Here is a 17,890-nt window from a genome sequence, read left to right as displayed (position 1 = left end):
AGAGATTAATTATTGTTTCCTCAGGACTAGATGTATGTAGAGCAAGATGCAAGAACGGAGGGACATGTCTAAGAATAGGAGCTCTCATTCTTTGTAGTATCTTTCATTGGCTCTGAAATAGGATGATCCTACTTCCCTGTCTGGTGTCAAAGGTGAAGTGTTATGACCAATTTGCTAATACTTGAAAGTGTGAAACATGGTTGCAATTGAAATGTTTTGAAGTAGGTATAATTGTAGAATGCCTTTGATTGGCAGAATGCTTTGTAGATAGCAATTTCCATGACTCAAATGGACATGTAATTTCACTTTCTAATTTGGACACAAGTCCAGGCATTTAGTAACTGAATTTTAAACTTCTTGCTGACCACAGAGACCTTCTGAAGACACAGAGCATCCTCTTCAGGAATTTCTGCTGGGTGAGTACTGGAGTTATAAGCATTTCTGAGCAGTGGTGACAGAGGAGATTCACTCTTTCTACAATTTAAGAGATGATTAAAATAGCAGCTAATTGTTGAAACAGCTGGATACATTGCAGTACAGAAGGTAGCTGCATTCAGTCTGGCAATTACAAAAAGTTTTATGTTGAGCTTTCCACATCTGCTATACACAGGTATCTGGCAAGTTTGAATCTCTGAACCTCTTGTGCTTTTCAATTAAAAGCTATCACATTTTCCGTAAAAACAATGTAAAGGCTTTTTTTAAACTAAATTCTTCCTGTTCTGTCTCACTCATTTGGGCATGGAAACAGAGATTGCAGTCTGCACTGTGTCTTTATTCAAAACAAACTTTTCCTCAGTACAGAAGTATTTCAAGCACAGGTGTAGCTGTAAGGTCAGATAACAGTTTACATCTGTTTGTGCTGAAGATCAAACCTGATCTTTAACATACATAATTACAGACTGAGTACTTTTAATTTTTTTTCTTTGGAGTACTAGATACTAGCCTCTCATTTCACACAACTCATGGAGATACCATTGTTCCATCAGTGGTTCCAACATCGTTGAGCTGGGATGCAGAAAAAGAACAAGATACCTGTCCAGGAAAGGAATTGACAGGTAAAGCAGTCCTACTGTTTTAAGACTTAACACAAAAAATCCCTCATAGCTTTTGAATGGGGAATTTTAATTGTATCTGCAGAGTGCAGCTTGTCACAAGAGGGCAGTAAATGAACATTAATTCTGAAGGAAAATGTTTAAAGAAGATTAAATGTAGTAATTGAGATGTTTAAGAACTGACTTAAATAGTGTCCCTGATTTATGTTGCATTTTATTTGTAGGGCATCTAATGTTGTAATTTGTATTTACTCTATGAGAAGCTCAATCTGCAAGCCAGCCTTTTTTTTTTTTTTTTTTAATGTCTTAGACAAATAAAAGCTATTACTGCTCTATCCTGCTTGTTTTAGTTAATGGAAAAATTACTATTAATGGTGTGAAACCATTAGCTGGGATTAAGTTAATGAGAGGCCAACATTCATGCAGAAGAGAAATCAGCATTTTTGTATGTTGAAGCTAGTAACCTTTTAGTATCATCTGGCTGATCAGATCTCATTTTTTGGTTTTTGTGCTTATTAAAGTTTTTCTACAGATACAGAACCTAAATCCAAGAACATAGATAGACAAGGATCTTTGTGTAGTCATCATCTCTTTCACTGAAATCTGGTGACTGAAAAGTTACAGATCAGATTGTTTCTTCAACAACCATCCTTGTTTTTCTTGAAAATTTGTGACAATTGGATGCTTGCATCCAATTCTTTTCTTTCAGGTAGTTGCGTTCATTCCTCCATTCCCCTGTGCACAGGAGTCACAGATACTGGACTGTTGTCAGATTACTGGGGAAGACAGTTATCATAGGATTAAAGGGGAAAGTTGATATTCTTTTGATGCCATCCCAGTGACAGGTCACTCAGAACACCTGCAAAAGGGCCATCCCCTGTCACATGCATCAGTTTAAAGTTTCTCACAGTTATCTCCTGTACCATGCAGAAGCCACACTTTCCCATTGCAGAGTACCAGAGCTGAAGTACTGTAGTCCAAGCCACACTTGAAACAGAAGTGTCCTGCTAAATAAACATATTTGATTTACATGTTGCAGGTGAATTGAAAGAAGACAGAACTAAACAAGATGAGCTTAGTTTGTTGCTGTGCCAGGTGCAGATCTTCTTTACAACTAAGTTCTTTCCCGCTTACCAGCATGAGAAAGTGCTGTGGGAAAAAATAAGAGAAAATCGAATACGAGATGCTGAATTAGCTCAGCTGAGAAAGATCAAGGATGAGGAGCTGGCAAAGTGAGTGGTGTGGCTTATCTTGAAGTAGTTTTCTACTAACTGAATTATTCAAAATGAGAAACATGCTTTAATAAAACAGTATAGCATAGTGTAACTGGAAAACAAATGCCAGGTGTAATAAGCAACATGCAGAATGTAACTTGTAACTTCTCTTGCTGTCAGAAGTAACAAACAGAAGCTGCTTTGAGGTTACAGAACTACTAGCTCTCTGGTAATTCCTGGCACTTCAGCCATGCTCTGCATAGTGGCTGTTTTTTTACATACTGGTAAAGCAGACTTAAAGTGGTAACTGGATAGATTTTCTGCTTCTCTACAATATGACAGTTTATACTGGTCATACTATGAATACAGCTGTAGTTGCTTAGCTGGTATAAATCTGTCTCCCCCCTCTTACACTACATTAAACTTAAACTATGTTCACTCAGAGTTATTGCTGGAAGAGAAGAGACAAAAAAGCAAGAAGCAGCTGCAGCAGCAAAAACATCTGACCCCAAGAGTGCAGATTCTAAGGAGTCAGAGGAGCCTGGCACAACATTAGCATCTGCTTTGAAGGAAGAGGCACCCACAGCAGTACCCCCAGTTACCAGGGTGCCTGCTGGCAAAAAGAGAAGGAAGAAACAAATCATCTGATGAGAACTACTGAAGCTTGAAGTAAGTAAATACTCAAAACCAAAACAACAGCAAAATAATCACACTTGCAGTAAGGTATAAAATACAAGCATGATGAAACTGTATGCACAAGTTTATTGCTGGTTTCAGAGGGGAACTACTTCTACACCAAGGGTCTTGGGAAGGGGAATATAGTCACAGGCATGAGTGTAACCCTTTGGAAAAAAGTATTTCAGAAGTCAGTATTTGACCTCACCTAAAAAGTCCCAGTAAGTTGATACGACAGCAAGTATCTTATAATGATCTTACATCCCAATTAAATGGTTTCTGCTTAAAATATGGTTTGACTGAAATACTGCATATGAACTAGGATGTAAGAAGGTAACAAAGAATGTAAATCAGGCTGAAGCAGGAGCTGCAAACAACAGGCCAACCGAGAAAGCTTTTGGAGCAGGGGTCTTCGGTAACCACTCTAGTTTCATGTTGAAGAAAGTTAGCACGATGATGCAAATGAACACAGGAAAACAAAAAGATGCCCTTAAAAGTGTAGCAATTAATAGTTTTATTTTCCAGTAAAATATTCACATAACAATAGCAGAATGGAATGGTACAGATGAATTCAGGCCAGGTTTTGTTTAGTTTGCACATAAACATTTTTAAAATCTAAAAATTTTATGATCAGAGTTTACAGATTTTAGTAGAAATTTTGATTCTTACAAAGCAAGTATTGCTTTACTATTGTCATTATTCCAGTCAATAATATGACTAATAACTTCTCATGTTGAACAAGTGTCTGACATTGACATCTTCTAATAAATCAGCCCTTTGCAGATCAATCCAAAAAGAAAATATTATTAAACTGTGTTGCACAAAGTTTCTTCACTTCTTCTGTAAAAAAGAAAATAAAAAAAGGTGTTTCAGTATATGTTACAGGAGCCTCTGCAAGCTAAACCCTGGGGATCATCAAGGAGAGAAAATAATTAAATTAAAACAGAAGAAACTCTAGGAGTTTCCAGTGTAGAAATACACTTAATGTTATTCTATCTTCAGTAGGAGAAAATGAATCAAATCTGATATTTGACACTGTCTGAAAGATGAGTTGTATTCTAAATGACTAAAATGTAAATTAATTATCATTTGTGTTTGCTGTTGGCCCATTTGTCTTGTCAAATTTCTACACTGCAACAGCAGAAGACTTGGCTTCAACACAAAGCAGCAGACTATACCCCTTGTCAGGGAAGGAAAGATTAGGGAAGCCCATTAAAATAAGTCAGTGAAACTTTTCTTTGTGCTGTTTGGCAGAAAGCACTTCCTAAGTTTATCAGCCACAGAAATACTCATTTACTGTATGTCAGGTTTGATCCTGAAAGACAATTAGAAATCATGGTGAAGTCATGCCAATTTGTTCCTCTTTTGAAAAATGAGGTTGCTAGGCTTTAGTTTTGTAAAAGCTTTAATTCTTTCTTCCTATTAAAACAGAGAGCCCTGAAACTGCTGCAAGTAAGACTCAGACTTTAAGAGAAATGGCAATTTAAAAGCTTGTTGCATCTTAAATGTTATTTTGTACTCTTAGTCATAGTAAGTAATTCTCAAAGCAGTACTAGAAACAAGACAACAGTGGAATGGGGATCACTGACAAGAGAGACATTATGCATAAGTAAACTACCCATGGGTCATAGACAAGTAAAACTTAACTCAGATGTTCATCTCTCACCTATAATACACTTCATTAATTACTCCTGAGCTAAGCTCACAGAGCACTCTGTCCACTATTATTTGAAGGAGGAAGAATGACTAATTAATAATTAAGAATGTCTGCTGAATATTTATGCTGTTCTTTGACAGCTGTAGAAGGCAGACGAAACCATTATGCAAACTTACCTGGTCTATCATAGATCAGTCCCTCTCTAGCTTTCTTGTGAGATGGATTTTATTACTTCTCCAGGGACATACATTTTAGTATTAACTGTGTTTAAAGGTAATAAAAACAATCCTTACCATTAACTTCAATCAGATTTGCATTTTTTTGATTCAAAATAACATACAATTCTCGCTGGTCAGACTTTTTCCCAACTACCCAGTAATCACTCATTGCCTTCACAATAATTTCCTCATCTTCATCAACTCTGAAAGAAGTTTTACAAAGTAAAGAAGGTGGCAGCAAGTTCATCTTCAACAACTTTGTCTGTAATCATTAAGACGGCTTAATGGCATCAATTTTTGTGGTTGTGCAGAATGAAAGAGGGACTACCACTACTGACTTAGACATAATTCAGCAATCCAGGATAAAGGTTTCATAAATGGCTGCTTAGGACAAATGCATCCCTAGATTAATCATTAGTATGTCCATCAGCCACTGTCCACTGACACTCAGGCACTCTGGAGAAAACCCCTATCCCTCCATCATAAGGACACACTTCATAGAATAATCATTTGCTACACAATGACCAAATAATGAAAGTTGGAGCTGGTGGATGGTTTGGTAATACTAATTTTTCACATATCTAACAGCTAAACCTAGAACTAAACCATGCTCAACAACTACATAAAGCCATCACTAACCCTGTTCTTCCACAGTATGGCAGAACATTCTTTTATCTTTTATAGACAAATGAAAACCTTGTCCTTAAGTAGAGTGGGAGAACTGCCAGTAGTGAGAGACATCACAATTATTCAGCATTTTCATGTTATTTTTTATAGTGACAGAGGGTCTCTCCCACCATGAAGCACAATGCCCATTGATAAGAAGCCAGTTATCTCCTGTCAGCAGTACTGTACCAACTGCAGGGTTTGCATTTCATCTATTGTCTAATCCCTAGAATCAGGGAGCAGTTTCAGAGAAGGTTTATCATCTAGGCAGAAGTGGGTTTCCCTGTCCTTCATACTACTTATCCTGAGATTAGCCAGGCTTGAGTGCAAAAGTGCTAGGCTTCACATTCCTTTTGAGTTTGTTATGGCTTCTCTGAAGCTTCAAATAGATTAGACAGTTTCCTGGATAGGCCCTTCCTAAATTATTTTTTTTAAAAGGACACTAAGTTTTGTTTGAAACAAACTATTTCTAACCCAACACAAAAATCCAAGTATGACCCATGTTACACCATTTATCTCAGAGCTCTGAATAGCCATCCATGAGCAAAAAGATAGGAAAGGTTTACTCGTTTGAAATAAATAAATAAATAAAAATCTACTTGATAGAAGCAGTTACAGACTATTAAATAGTTAAGCATTACCTGGAAAAGTCACTGTTGATGTCACCGAGAATCTTCATGAGGTCAGGGTGAACTGATGCAAGTGATACACTGGGTGTTTTCCTCATGTGAATGGTACTTTTCTCTGCCAGGTTCATGTGATTGAAATAGATAAACTTAAACTGAGGCTCCTTCTCAGCCCTAGGAAGATAAAAAACAATCAAACAAAACTGGATTTGTGAATACATGTTCTATAAGCACAGGCTTCACAGAGAATGGGTAATAATCCAGTGCAAAGCTTACTCAGACATCCTGAGGTTATCTTCACATTGAAGAGACCCAAGAACATTAAAACTTGTGGCATGATCAAACTTTATTTTAACACACTTTAAAAAGCAAGCCTGCAAAACCAACCAGTTTCCCCTTCTGCTGCTTAGGCTACTACTAAATAGACATGGGGGAGTCTAAAGGCCTTGTCCCACTTCCCAAGAATAGTTTGCATTTCTCTCATGAGCTGTTTTTTCTCTGTCCCCATTTTGTTTCTTTGCTGCTCTATCCTGTGCCAGTCCAATGTGGTTTCAATGGATGCTGGGTCTTCCATTTGATCAATAAGTAATCCACTCACATCTCTGTTATTTGTTACAATCAAAAGAAAGAACTCCTCCTTGATCCAGGCTATTAGATTTCCCCCCATCATACGTGCGGGCTAAGCAACAGACTATTTTCAAACTCCTGCCTCAGCAGTCTCCTTCATTTCCTCTTCTATTAAGTTAATATAAAATCTGCTGCTCGGAACTGTAGTTTTGGTAAAAGTCACAACAAATTCAGACTGGCAGAAACTGGCTATAGCAGTTGGTACTTCTGGCTATGTATTATTCAGAATCAAGGAGATAACTGTGATGACACCACTCACCTTAGCAAACAACTAGATACCCTTGCTCTTTCCTGTCACCCAGATGCATGAGTGTCAAGAAACTGTATCATGTTTTCAGGACACCATGGCATTAAACTTTAAAAGAGTTAAAGCTGCCAAAGCCAGTCCCAGGTGACATGAAAAAAACCGCAACTTTAATGATTTAGTAGATTGGCACAGTTTCAGGCACATCCTATTCTATACCCTGCGATTTTGCTGATTTGGCATGCTACCACCGAGCTCAGTCACACACCTATCTTTGCTTCAGTTCCTCTCGTGTTGTCATATGCAGTACTGCTCTGGCTTCCCCAACTAACAAATCAATCTAAAAATAAGTAAAATTTTATGGAAAGTCAACTATAGTTTTAACTGAAGCATAAGAAAAGTTAGAAAGTATACACTGAAGTTAAGATTTTGCAGGAACTGCTACTTTTTTCCTTCAACATGGGGACGCCGACAGATGATCACACCATTTCCATTGGCATTTTTGACATTTTGTGTGGATTTCTGCAAGCACAGTAATCTCTAAAACTCATCATCTCCATGGGTCAGCTAGTTTTGGTTCACACATAAAAGAAGCAAAACCCAGAAGTTCCACATCTTATACCTGAATAACTTGCTGACAGCAGAATGAGGCAGAATCACAATTGGTAATAGTGAGATTTAGCTTAATACTTACAATTTTTTCTGCAACAAGGAAAAAGGTTTCAGCCATGCAGTAAACATCCATTCCTAATAATGTATATGTTGCTACTTCAGGGAGACCTGAATATGCAAAACTAGGCACTTCAGAAATGCTTAAAATGCAGAAAGGTAGACAAACACTGTTTAAAGAACACAGTCAACTCGATGCTTTCAACATTTGAGCTCATGTTGCCATTATTTAAGCAGTTCATTAAACCCAATTTTTAACCAACTCCTGAGGGACTGCAAAAGGAACAGAAGTGTCACACAAACCCTGATATTCTCTTGTTGATGTTGTATTGTTCACATATATCTGATGCTAGCACGGTGAGTTGAGGCCCAACAATGCTGTCCAGTTTACGACAGAACTCCAGCGTAGGTGGAATCGAAGCTGGGTGGTGGGTAAAGAAAAGGGAAAGGTGAGTCTTCTCTCACAGCTGAAGGTACAGTTTCTGTAGCTGTTTTCTTTAAACATCAGTGAGAGTCCTGGGACAAATTTCTATCTTAATTATAACCTTATGGATGATTTTGGAAGTGTACTGCTAACTGAAGCAATATTCAGTCATTTTATTGTGTAAATTAAGTTATACTACTGGAACAAAAATCAAATTACTGATAAAAACCCTTGAGTAAAGAGACTCAAATAAGAAATTACTGCCAGTGTTTTTCAAGAGTAAACCAAGTTGCATGTAATAGCATTTTGTACTACGTTTTGCCAAAGAAGTGATGCTAATAGGTACTTACCATCAATCATAAAGCAGACAGCTGCACTCATGGCCTGGAACAAAAAAGTTAAAGCAAAAAAAGCCATTTACAACAGGTTACCTCAGCTACCTCAAATAAATGACAACACTTCAGTGAGGTCACATATGGTAAACCAGTTAAAAAAAAAAACAACCCTATTTTAAAGGTAACACTTCAATAGGATAATCTCTTATGATTTTGAAATTCAGCTCAGTTAACAGTTTTTAGGTTGCTAGAAATGCACTGTCTGCAAGAAGTTTGCATTTCATTTAAAAAAATGAAGTGCCTTTTTTTTAATGATTATTCGTAATTTTTATTGATTAATGCTACATAAGGTGAGGTATAAAACCACTTTAAGTAACGGAAGGCTGGTATTTTGTTTTAATGAAAAACCTGTTTGTTTTGGGGAGCGTGCAGGAGAGGGGAAAAGAGGATTCAGGCTTTAAATCTTGAGAAACAGCAGAGACTTTTTCTGGTTTTCTGCTTTAATCTCATATCAATGCATCTTTCTATACAATTAACAAGTACTTCAGATCATTGTATACAGATTCCTAGTTATGTGGAATAACTGTAGAGAAAGAGGTAATACCTTATAAACAATTAAATGAAGCTCTTCATAAGTGTCATCAGTGTTAACAAATATTTTGGGGAAACGGCATTTTGCTTCTGGATCATTCAGATTTAAAGGTCCAGTAAGAAACCTAGAAAATAATTCAACAGGTCAGATGTGATCAATTTTTTATTGCAGTTTTCCCTATTTAACATATATAACGAAACTAGGAATACTTACATGTATGACTGTATTTTAATAGAGTGAGTTTTCAGCTACCCAGATAGGCATAGAACACTTAATATATTAATTCATATTTTTGCAGAAGTATTTGCATATATGCTCTAAAGAGTTACAGAAACAGGATCAGAAAACCAGAATAATGCTAAGGAAAGAAACCACTCAGGTCATCAAAATAACAACAAAACTCGTTACACATTCAAGTTGTGACTATCTTTAAAACACCTTTTTCTGTTGCTACTGGGAAAGCACTTTTCCTTTGCTATCCAACAGTACATTCACATCAGTTTTATGTAGAACAGCAGTGTATTAGAAGCACCTAAACTTGGGGGACACAGGGTGGAACAAGGAGTGTGTGCCAGTACCTTGATCCCAAAAGAATACAATAAATCAGGCAAGAGGAAATACCCTGATTAAAGAAAAATGTCCAAACCCACAATTACTCAAAATCACGTTGCACAGCTGCTCAGTACAGGATCCCCCACTCTGACAAGCTGAGTACAGAGGAAAAGTAAATAGATAAATCCCTAGATTAAATCTCCATCTTTGACTGAAGTGCCTGACTGAAAAGAAATGACTGGAACGGTTCCAAAACTTTGTACATGAAGTACAAGAACAATGGGGAAGAAAATAACTGTGCAGTAATGTTAATGATGGCTTTTCTCTCTTTTCCCCCTCCAGAGGTCAGTTTTACATTGCACCAACTACCATGTGACGCACTGGAATGACCTGTGTGGAATATGTACTCGTAACACATGTACTCATCCTTGAGGGAAGCAGCAGTAGATGGTGACAGTAAACAAGAGCTACCTTCCATAGTGTTGTAGATTTCCTGGCATTTCAGCACGTATTGGAGAATCTCTTCCTGCTAACTGAAGCAAAAAAGAACACAGAAGGAAAAACAGTTTAGAGGTATTTTCTGTTATATTTTGCATTTATTAAATTTTAAAACTTAGCTTATGGTGCTTCTTGATGAGGGAAGGGATAATTACTCCAAGTGGCCTTATGGCACTTCATTCTGCACTTTGCCATTCAGCCAAAGTGACTCATTTGCAGTCCTGAGCAGTCATCAGTAAACTCCCCATCACCATCTCTTATTCAAATAATGCTTACAACATGAATTGTGGGGATAAAGTGGAAATACTACTGAGTTTGGTAAAGTGGCCTGAAAGCAATACATCCCAGAATTCCTAAACTAAAGTTTAAGTGGGGGAGAGGGAAGGGTGGGGAAGATGCTTTTCTTTATTACTTTAACTGTAGTACTTTTAGTGGTGCTAGAGGAACAGAAAGAAAAGAACAAAAAAGAAACAAAACCCAAATGAACAATAAGCTCCATGACTCTGCCCCAACTTAACCCCATCCCAAAAAAAGAAACAACTACCACACCTCAGGCTCCATGTGCCTTGGAAACAGAGATGTTGTGAGATACTTGTACAAAATTCTCATGTCATCTTGTTCCAATCCACTCCTAGACCATCAGTGAGGGAAAGAAATAAGTCATGTTTGTGCTGCAGTTCAGATCACACATTTCCCTCTAACCAAAACAAAGAATACCAAACTAAGGTAGCAATGTTTCAGTGTCTCAGAAGATTAAATCCCAGAACATCAATTTTTAATGAAATGTTACTTGCTAAATACAAAACATATAAATAACTGTAAACCGGAAGAGAAATAGGAACAATATTTAAATAAACAAAAGATGACATTTGCTATCTTAAGTCCATCTTCAAGTAGAACTCTTCACAAGCACTGCAACTTTCTGGTTCAGAACCATTTAAAGAACAATCCCTTAATTAACCTTCTCTACTAAAAGGTGCTACAGAGGAAATTACGTGTATGTGCAGGGGCTCTTGCGATGAAGTCGACAAGGACACTTCTCTACCTGCTCCCAAGGCCAACTGGCACGTAATCATTTGGTACGGGTCAGAGAATTTAAAGCTAGAGACCAATGCCTTTCTCACATACTCTTTTACTCATCCTACCATTCAGGATTCATCAGCTTTGCTTTATGGCACTTATTTGTAGGATGAGAAATCAAAGAAACACAAAAAAATTACTGAAGTACCTACCAGATAAGCTGGTCGTTATAGAGAAATGCAGTATACTTGACTATGCTCAGGCTTTCTTCCATCCTATTAATAAATGACTGAATTTTCAAGTAAGTCATTTTATCCAGTGGAAAGAAGCTGATTCCACAAAACACATCCAGCAGATCGCAAGACTGTAAATGCAGTGTCTGCAAGTACTGAGATAACGAGAGTTTTTTAGACTTCAGAAAATTTCCAATGTGTAGATTTAAATGACAAATTTGAGTCTAATCCCCAGTAATCTAGAAACCCTTTCCAGTTCTGCTTGTATGACATAAAACCTTTGTGTGGGGACATACCTTAGTAGGGCCTGTGGTGACAGGACAATAGGACAAGGGGTAATGGTTTTAAACTAAAAGAGGAGAGATTCAGAACAGATACAAGGAAGAACTGTTTTATGATGAGGGTGGTGCAACGCTGGCACAGGTTGCCCAGAGAGGTGGTAGATGCCCCATCCCTGGAAACATTAAGCCAGGTTGGACAGGGCTCTGACCTGGTTGAGGATGCCCCTGCCCATGGCAATGTGCAAACCATTCTAGGATTCTACGTGTGAGTGTGTGAATATGATTCCAGCTGTCAGCTTGCTATTGTTTAGTCACAGTGATGACAGCTTTTAAATCTACCTCAAGGTCTTTTGAGAATATAAGAAAGCACAGCTTATCTTATGAATATTCAATTTCAGAAGTAACTCTGTAGAAATAAAAAGTCCATTAGCTTTCCATGTGCAAAGGAAAAGATAATTTCTATTACTCTCCTTCACAGACTGTAACCTTTACCAAGAGATTTCAAATGCACTTTCAAGTGCTATTGCTCTGTAAAAGATGAGTTATCCAATGGCTCCCTCTACAGTCATTTCACATTACCAAAAAACCCAAGTACTAAACTACTTATAAACAGTATCACAGATCTTTGTCACAGTTTATAATCTAAGTTTCATTTCTTTTCAGTTTCAGTGCAGTTCAAGCCTGCCAGGAACACACAGCTAATTCATTCCATAGGGTTGTAGCAGAACAACTTGCACAACCAAATTTTTAAAGCATTTCTAATTCCCCAGTGAAAAAAGAAACAACTGTTCCTTGGACTTCTTTCCGTTATACAAATTTATAGCCATTACTGTTTAATCTTCAGTAGGAACTTACAAGAAATTTAATGTTTTAAAGATAAAAATCTATTAAGTTTTTGCATATCCTTTTTAATTTAGTGTAGACAGAAGTGTACACCAGTTAATCAAGTACTCCTGGTGCCAAATGTTCATTCTAAAGTCTACACCACTCTTACAAAAAAAAGGCAAAACCCCACAAGCAAAGCCTGTGCTGTTGTTTACACTGTTACAACACTGTGTTACTTTAAAAACCTCTTACAAGAACAAGATTTTAAACACCAGTATTATAGTGTCTATACTCCATCATTATCAGAGATATCAATATTCACATCTCTGCCACAAGAGAATTAACTGCTGACAGCAGTCCTCTGTTTCCATCCACACAAACAAGGAAAATGGGGGCAAGCAAGCAGACATTGGATGCTATCCTGTACAGCTTGATGAAACTCTTCAGATAGGAACTCTAAATTCTGCCAGACATGGCTATTCAGTTACTTTATGTGAAAAATGCCTGAATAATATTTGATTGATTTCTTGCTCAGAAATAGGTTTTGTTAACCATCCTTTCACTAACACATTAGCTTTTGAAGACTGAAATTAAAATCTGAAGACTAGTTACAACAAAGGCAGGATTTCCTAAAAGCTTATCAGCCATGACTACTAATTCCACATGGGGGGTGGAAAGAATAAGGGGGAAGTTAAAAATTACAGTTATCCATCACTTCACAGTTCTACAGGACTGTGCATGCAGGTTGTGCGTGCAGTCTGTGCGTGCAGGTTGTGGGATCTCCATCCCTGCATATTTCCACGACTCAACCAGCCAAATCCCTGCGCAGTCTACTTTGAATTCTGTGTTACCCTAACTTTGTGTAGAAGACTGAACTGGATAACTTCTCCATATGCCTTCCAACCCGAGTGATTCTGCAGCAGTTACTCTAGTAGGTCTGCACAGATTATCATCACATTTATAACCAGTTCAAATGTTAAAACAGCACTTTCAAAGAACAAGCATCATTCTTCAGAAAAAACATGCAACAGCTAACCTGTTCCATCAAGCCATAACCCTGTAGTTGTGTTTCAGCTCCACTTAAAGAACTTACTACATTAGTAGGAATCAGAAGTCTTTGAAAAAAAATGAGTAACCAGATTTGTTGTGTTGACACTATACTTTTTCCACTGCCTATGTTTTATACTCACACTACAGCTGCCTAAGAGAAGATGTTTGCATTTTATTTCCAATGCAGAAATAGACTGTATGTGCCTGAAAAATAAGGTCTTACCCGATGGAAGAATTTCTCTAGTCTCTCCTTGAGAACTTTCACACCTCCATCTTCCATGGCTTTCAGAAATGTGCCATTGAAAAGCTATTTGTTAAAAGAGAAAAATCAGTCAGTTGATGAATCATTTACAGTAATTTAGCACTTGACTATGAATATAGCTAGATTACAATACAGCTCCCATTTCTCAATATCTGAACTCCACATAGATTCAAATGTACCCCTTCTTTATTGAAAAAAACATCTCTCAGATTTGCAAATATGTATGGTAGCAGAGGCAACATGAGAGAAGGAAAAGAAACTTTTTGATGGTAGAGAAATTACTTATGTGGCTTAAGTATCTTATGTGCTTGTTTTGTAAAAGCTCAGATTCATGGCCTTTATCCAGTATTGTTTCTTCAACAGATAATATCTAATACCATCAAAATCAAATGCTTAGTAGTGTAACTGCCCATAAAGAAGAAGTCTGGACTTTGCAGAAATGAGAAGGCTTCTATTTTTACAATAAGCTAATGAACTAGCACAAATAACTTTATTATTAAAGTACAACACAAGCATTACAGATGTTGTTCTCAGGAAGAGATGAGCTTGCACATCCAAATGGTACCACGAGGACCAATTCCTCTGCCCAGAAGAGGAGGCTGTAGTAATTAACTCTACCTTGTACATGCTGTAGCACTGCTGTAGGACCGAACTATACACCTTGTCCTGCAGAAAAGAGAGCAGGACATTAGTATAAGCAGAGGCAGAATTTCAAGTGTTTTGGCTGAGCTGAACATAATCTGTTTTCAAAGGGCCAGCAAATACATGAATTGGAGAAATCAGTCTCCGAAATGTTAAACTGCATTTTCAGCCAGTGTCCAGAAATTTCTTTGTACTTATAAAATCCTATTTCAATAAAGGGAGTCCCTTTCCCCCTCTTTGATTTAATACCAAAAGCACCTTGTTAACTCATGCACAAGATAGCAGTTACAAATACTGCCCTTCCCTAACACCAGTGGTCAGTGAAAACAGACTTATTTCTGACAGGTTTTCTCTTCATCCAGGCCAAAGGCTAAAGTTGGTGGGACACCACAGCAGGTTTTTATTGCGCTAGGATCTTAACCCAGATGAAAAAAGGACTATTTTATTGTTTGTCTGGCAAAATAGCGTGCCTATGACAGCAATCTTCTTTTAGAACACAACGAGGAACAGAACTAGTGCACACTGTAATGAATGGAGGCAGCAGAAACATCGGCTTCAGCTATCATCCCACCTGACCAACTGCTTTTCCAGTATACAGTTAAGCTGACAAGTATACAGTTAAGCTGATACTGTAGTTTGGACAAGAACTCCCAAGATAGTTGAGCTGTTTGTTTTTCCAGATTATTAGCAAAGATTACTAGCAGCCTTAAGAAGTAACATGTATACTTAAACCTACTAAAAATACACTGATTTTAGGTTGTTGGAAGAGCTTCATTAAACAAACAGATCCTAATAATTATGGGCCCATTCCAAGCTAAAAGCTGCATATTTCACTGATGCTTGTTGGGACTGCCATATGGATAATTCTCTGCCTTACTCTCTTCATTAAACTCTATTGCCCTTTTTTCATTTACGGATAGATACATATATATATAATCAATTTGGCAGCGATTCAAGAAGACTCAAACTAAGATACATCTGAAGTTACTCTTAAAATACAATATATCCCATTAGAAAACAAAAAAAAGAGGAAGAGTTCAAGAGTTTAGTATTACCAATAATTCTTCTTCCTGATATTCATAAACTGGCTTTCCATCTTTGTGTTTTTCTATTATGGGATTCCGTACAACCTAGAAAGTGGAATAGGCTGGTATTAGACAATGCAGAATGCATTGAGAACATTGCGATACAGTGTTTTAGAAGCATGCATATCACATGTATAAGTACCATGACCATCCAGAAATTTTCTTCAGGTTCATGGAAAAATTGTCTATTCTTCTGTGTATGTAGGGATTTTGCAGGTTTTGTCGGACTGAAGGTCCTGGAAAGAAAACATGTATGTAGACACAGAAATTAATGCACACTCACAAAAAGAAAATGTATGATTGGGAAATTTAAACTACTAGTGCTAATACAACAACCCATGCCATCAGACTTCATACCTTGTGAATTGTACTATAGCTTCACAGAGTCCCACATTTCTAATTTTTTCATTCTTTTCTACTTCATTTGGGTGATAGAAGAGAATCTTCTTTTCTTCCTAAAATTTGAGAAAAGAATCAAGGCAAATGAATTTAACAGAATTGGAGCTAAAGAATACTGGGTCCATGGTTTGTTTGGGTTTAACTTTAATCCCTTAAATCCCTAGATAGAATTTTATCTTGTACCTAAACAGGCTTCTGTAATAACACATAAAAGGCATATTTAAGCACTTTTAAGCAGTCAGTCATCCCGAGAGATCTCAAAATGCTTTATAAATTGAAGGCTCTTGAAATCATAGGCTCCAATCACTTCACAGCTAGTTCAAAGCAAGGCTAGCTTCAAAGCCACATCAAACCATGGCTAGCTTCAAAGCTAGCTCAGATTGCTCAAGGCCACGTCCAGTCAAGTTTTAAATATCTCCAAAGATGAAGATTCCACAACTTTTCCAGGCCCTGCTCTGCTGTTTGACAATTTCATTATGAAGAATTTTCTCTTTTATCTCATTACAATTTCGCTTGCTGGACTTCCATTACCTCTCATCCTGTCTCATCACCATTACCTCAAGAACCTGACTCCATCATCTATAGCCACCCTTTAGGCAGGTGAAGACAGCCATCAGACACCCTTCCACATCATCTCTTCTCCAGGCTGCACAGATCCAATTATCTAAGGCTTAGCTGGTACATCACAGACTGCAGCTGCTTGACTGACTCGGGGGCCCTCCACTGGGCTTGCTCCAGTTGGGCAGTATTTTTCCTACTCCAGGAAGCCCCAGAGAAACACAGTGTGCACCAGCAGCCTCACAAGTGCTGAGCAGGGGGATAGCAACCTCTTCACTTGACCTGCTAACACACTCTCACTCACACACCCCATACCGTTTTCACTGCCACAGGGGCACACTGCTGATTCACGTACAACCTGGTCATTAGGACTCCCTGGTCCTATTTTGCATAGCTGCTTTCTAACCAGCCAGCCTCTGGCCTTTCACGATGAACAAGATTATTTCATCCAACACCGAACTTTGCATTTGCCTTCATTGTGCTCCACAGTGTTTCTGCTAGCCCATTTTCTCAGCTTGCTGAGGGTGCCTCTGAAGAGCAGCCCAGAGTATCTCCCTGGCTTGGAGTGCACCGGGGGCTTACAGAGGGGGCACTCAGTCTCATCACCCTGCTCATTAATAAATGCACTGCCCTGTTAAAAAACTGTTAAAATGGAAGATTATCACGTGAACCATACAATATGCTGTTATCTACAGACTATAGCTTGATTTACTTATTAAAGATCACAATGGCAAGAAATACTAGCAATAACTTGAATTTAACCAAGTTAAACACTAACGTTTCTACCATGCTATATCGAACTGGAGAAAATTATTCTCAGAAAAAGTTACTGCATCAGTAAAACGGAGCTACTAAGAGCTGCAGTATTTTGCGTGCTGTTGAAAGTACACTCGGTCTTTATTCCTCTTTAGTGTGAAGCAGAGACACATGTGGCACTAGTCCCCGGCACCACTTAAGGCGGCCGATCCCGAGACTCAGGTACCGGTAAGGCGGCCGCGGGCAATGTAAGGCATGGCAGGCCGCAGCTCCCTCCTCCCCAGCACCGCTCCGCGCCCAGAGACCGCCTTTGTTCCGGGATGTTCCGCGGGGGGAAGCGTTAATATCGCGGGTACATGCTGCGGCCCAAGACTCTGAGAGGGACAGCATAGCCGAGACAGCCGCCGCGGTGGCCCCTGCGGCAACCGAGGCCAGGACAGAGCCGGGCCGGAGGGAACCCTCCTTCCCACACAATCCCGGTGCGCAACCTCCGCCTCCAGTACCTCGCCCTCCTTGGGCCCCAGTTTGGGGTTGTAGATGAAGAAACTCAGCAGAGTCGGAGCGAGCTGTTTCTCCTGTCCAGCTCCCCCCACCGCCGCTGTCGCCATACTGAGCCTGAAGCGAAAGCGCCTGGGGCCAGCAGCCGCCACACACCATCGGGGAGCAGCCCTGAGCCCTCCGCCAGCACCGTCCCCACAACACTTCCGCCTTCTGCCCCCGTCCCGGAAGA

General features: G+C 38.7%; 2 protein-coding genes across 5 annotated transcripts in view; one reads left to right on the top strand and one right to left on the bottom strand.

Annotated features, from left to right (window-relative positions):
- RSPH10B (radial spoke head 10 homolog B) overlaps positions 1–10,167 on the top strand; it is a 22,572-nt gene extending 12,405 nt beyond the window's left edge. Inside the window, exons 16-20 of one of the 2 annotated variants that reach the window (XM_057416762.1) lie at positions 371–416; positions 930–1,055; positions 2,092–2,284; positions 2,710–2,935; positions 9,896–10,167. In XM_057416762.1, the coding sequence (XP_057272745.1) occupies positions 371–416; positions 930–1,055; positions 2,092–2,284; positions 2,710–2,914 (570 nt within the window). In that variant the 3' untranslated portion in view covers positions 2,915–2,935; positions 9,896–10,167. Of the gene's footprint in view, positions 1–370; positions 421–929; positions 1,056–2,091; positions 2,285–2,709; positions 2,936–9,895 lie in introns of both variants that reach the window. The other variant, XM_057416763.1, reaches the window with a different exon arrangement.
- Positions 3,432–17,890, bottom strand: CCZ1 (CCZ1 homolog, vacuolar protein trafficking and biogenesis associated). Of its 3 annotated transcripts, none has more exons than XR_008973085.1 (15): positions 17,664–17,890; positions 15,805–15,902; positions 15,590–15,683; positions 15,418–15,492; positions 14,339–14,386; positions 13,682–13,765; positions 11,282–11,457; positions 10,599–10,680; positions 10,023–10,084; positions 9,012–9,123; positions 8,423–8,456; positions 7,952–8,069; positions 6,124–6,282; positions 4,775–5,019; positions 3,432–3,781 (listed from the first exon to the last, which is right to left on the bottom strand). XR_008973085.1 is itself a non-coding variant. In XM_057416765.1 (15 exons), the coding sequence occupies exons 1-15, from the start codon at positions 17,766–17,768 to the stop codon at positions 3,726–3,728; spliced, it is 1,431 nt and encodes a 476-aa protein (XP_057272748.1). In that variant the 5' UTR covers positions 17,769–17,890; the 3' UTR covers positions 3,432–3,725. The 3 variants fall into 3 exon arrangements, 2 of the variants coding, with proteins under 2 accessions (XP_057272748.1, XP_057272749.1); XM_057416765.1 differs by having other exon boundaries at positions 4,892–5,019; XM_057416766.1 differs by lacking the exon at positions 4,775–5,019.

Source organism: Pezoporus wallicus, unplaced genomic scaffold (genome assembly GCF_028554395.1).
Source record: "Pezoporus wallicus isolate ANWC-B61680 ecotype Strahan unplaced genomic scaffold, APGP_CSIRO_Pwel_v1 scaffold_7392, whole genome shotgun sequence".
NCBI classification, from domain to species: domain Eukaryota; kingdom Metazoa; phylum Chordata; class Aves; order Psittaciformes; family Psittacidae; genus Pezoporus; species Pezoporus wallicus.
Note: the sequence above shows the minus strand (reverse complement) of the source record. Positions and strands in the feature narration are given on the sequence as shown.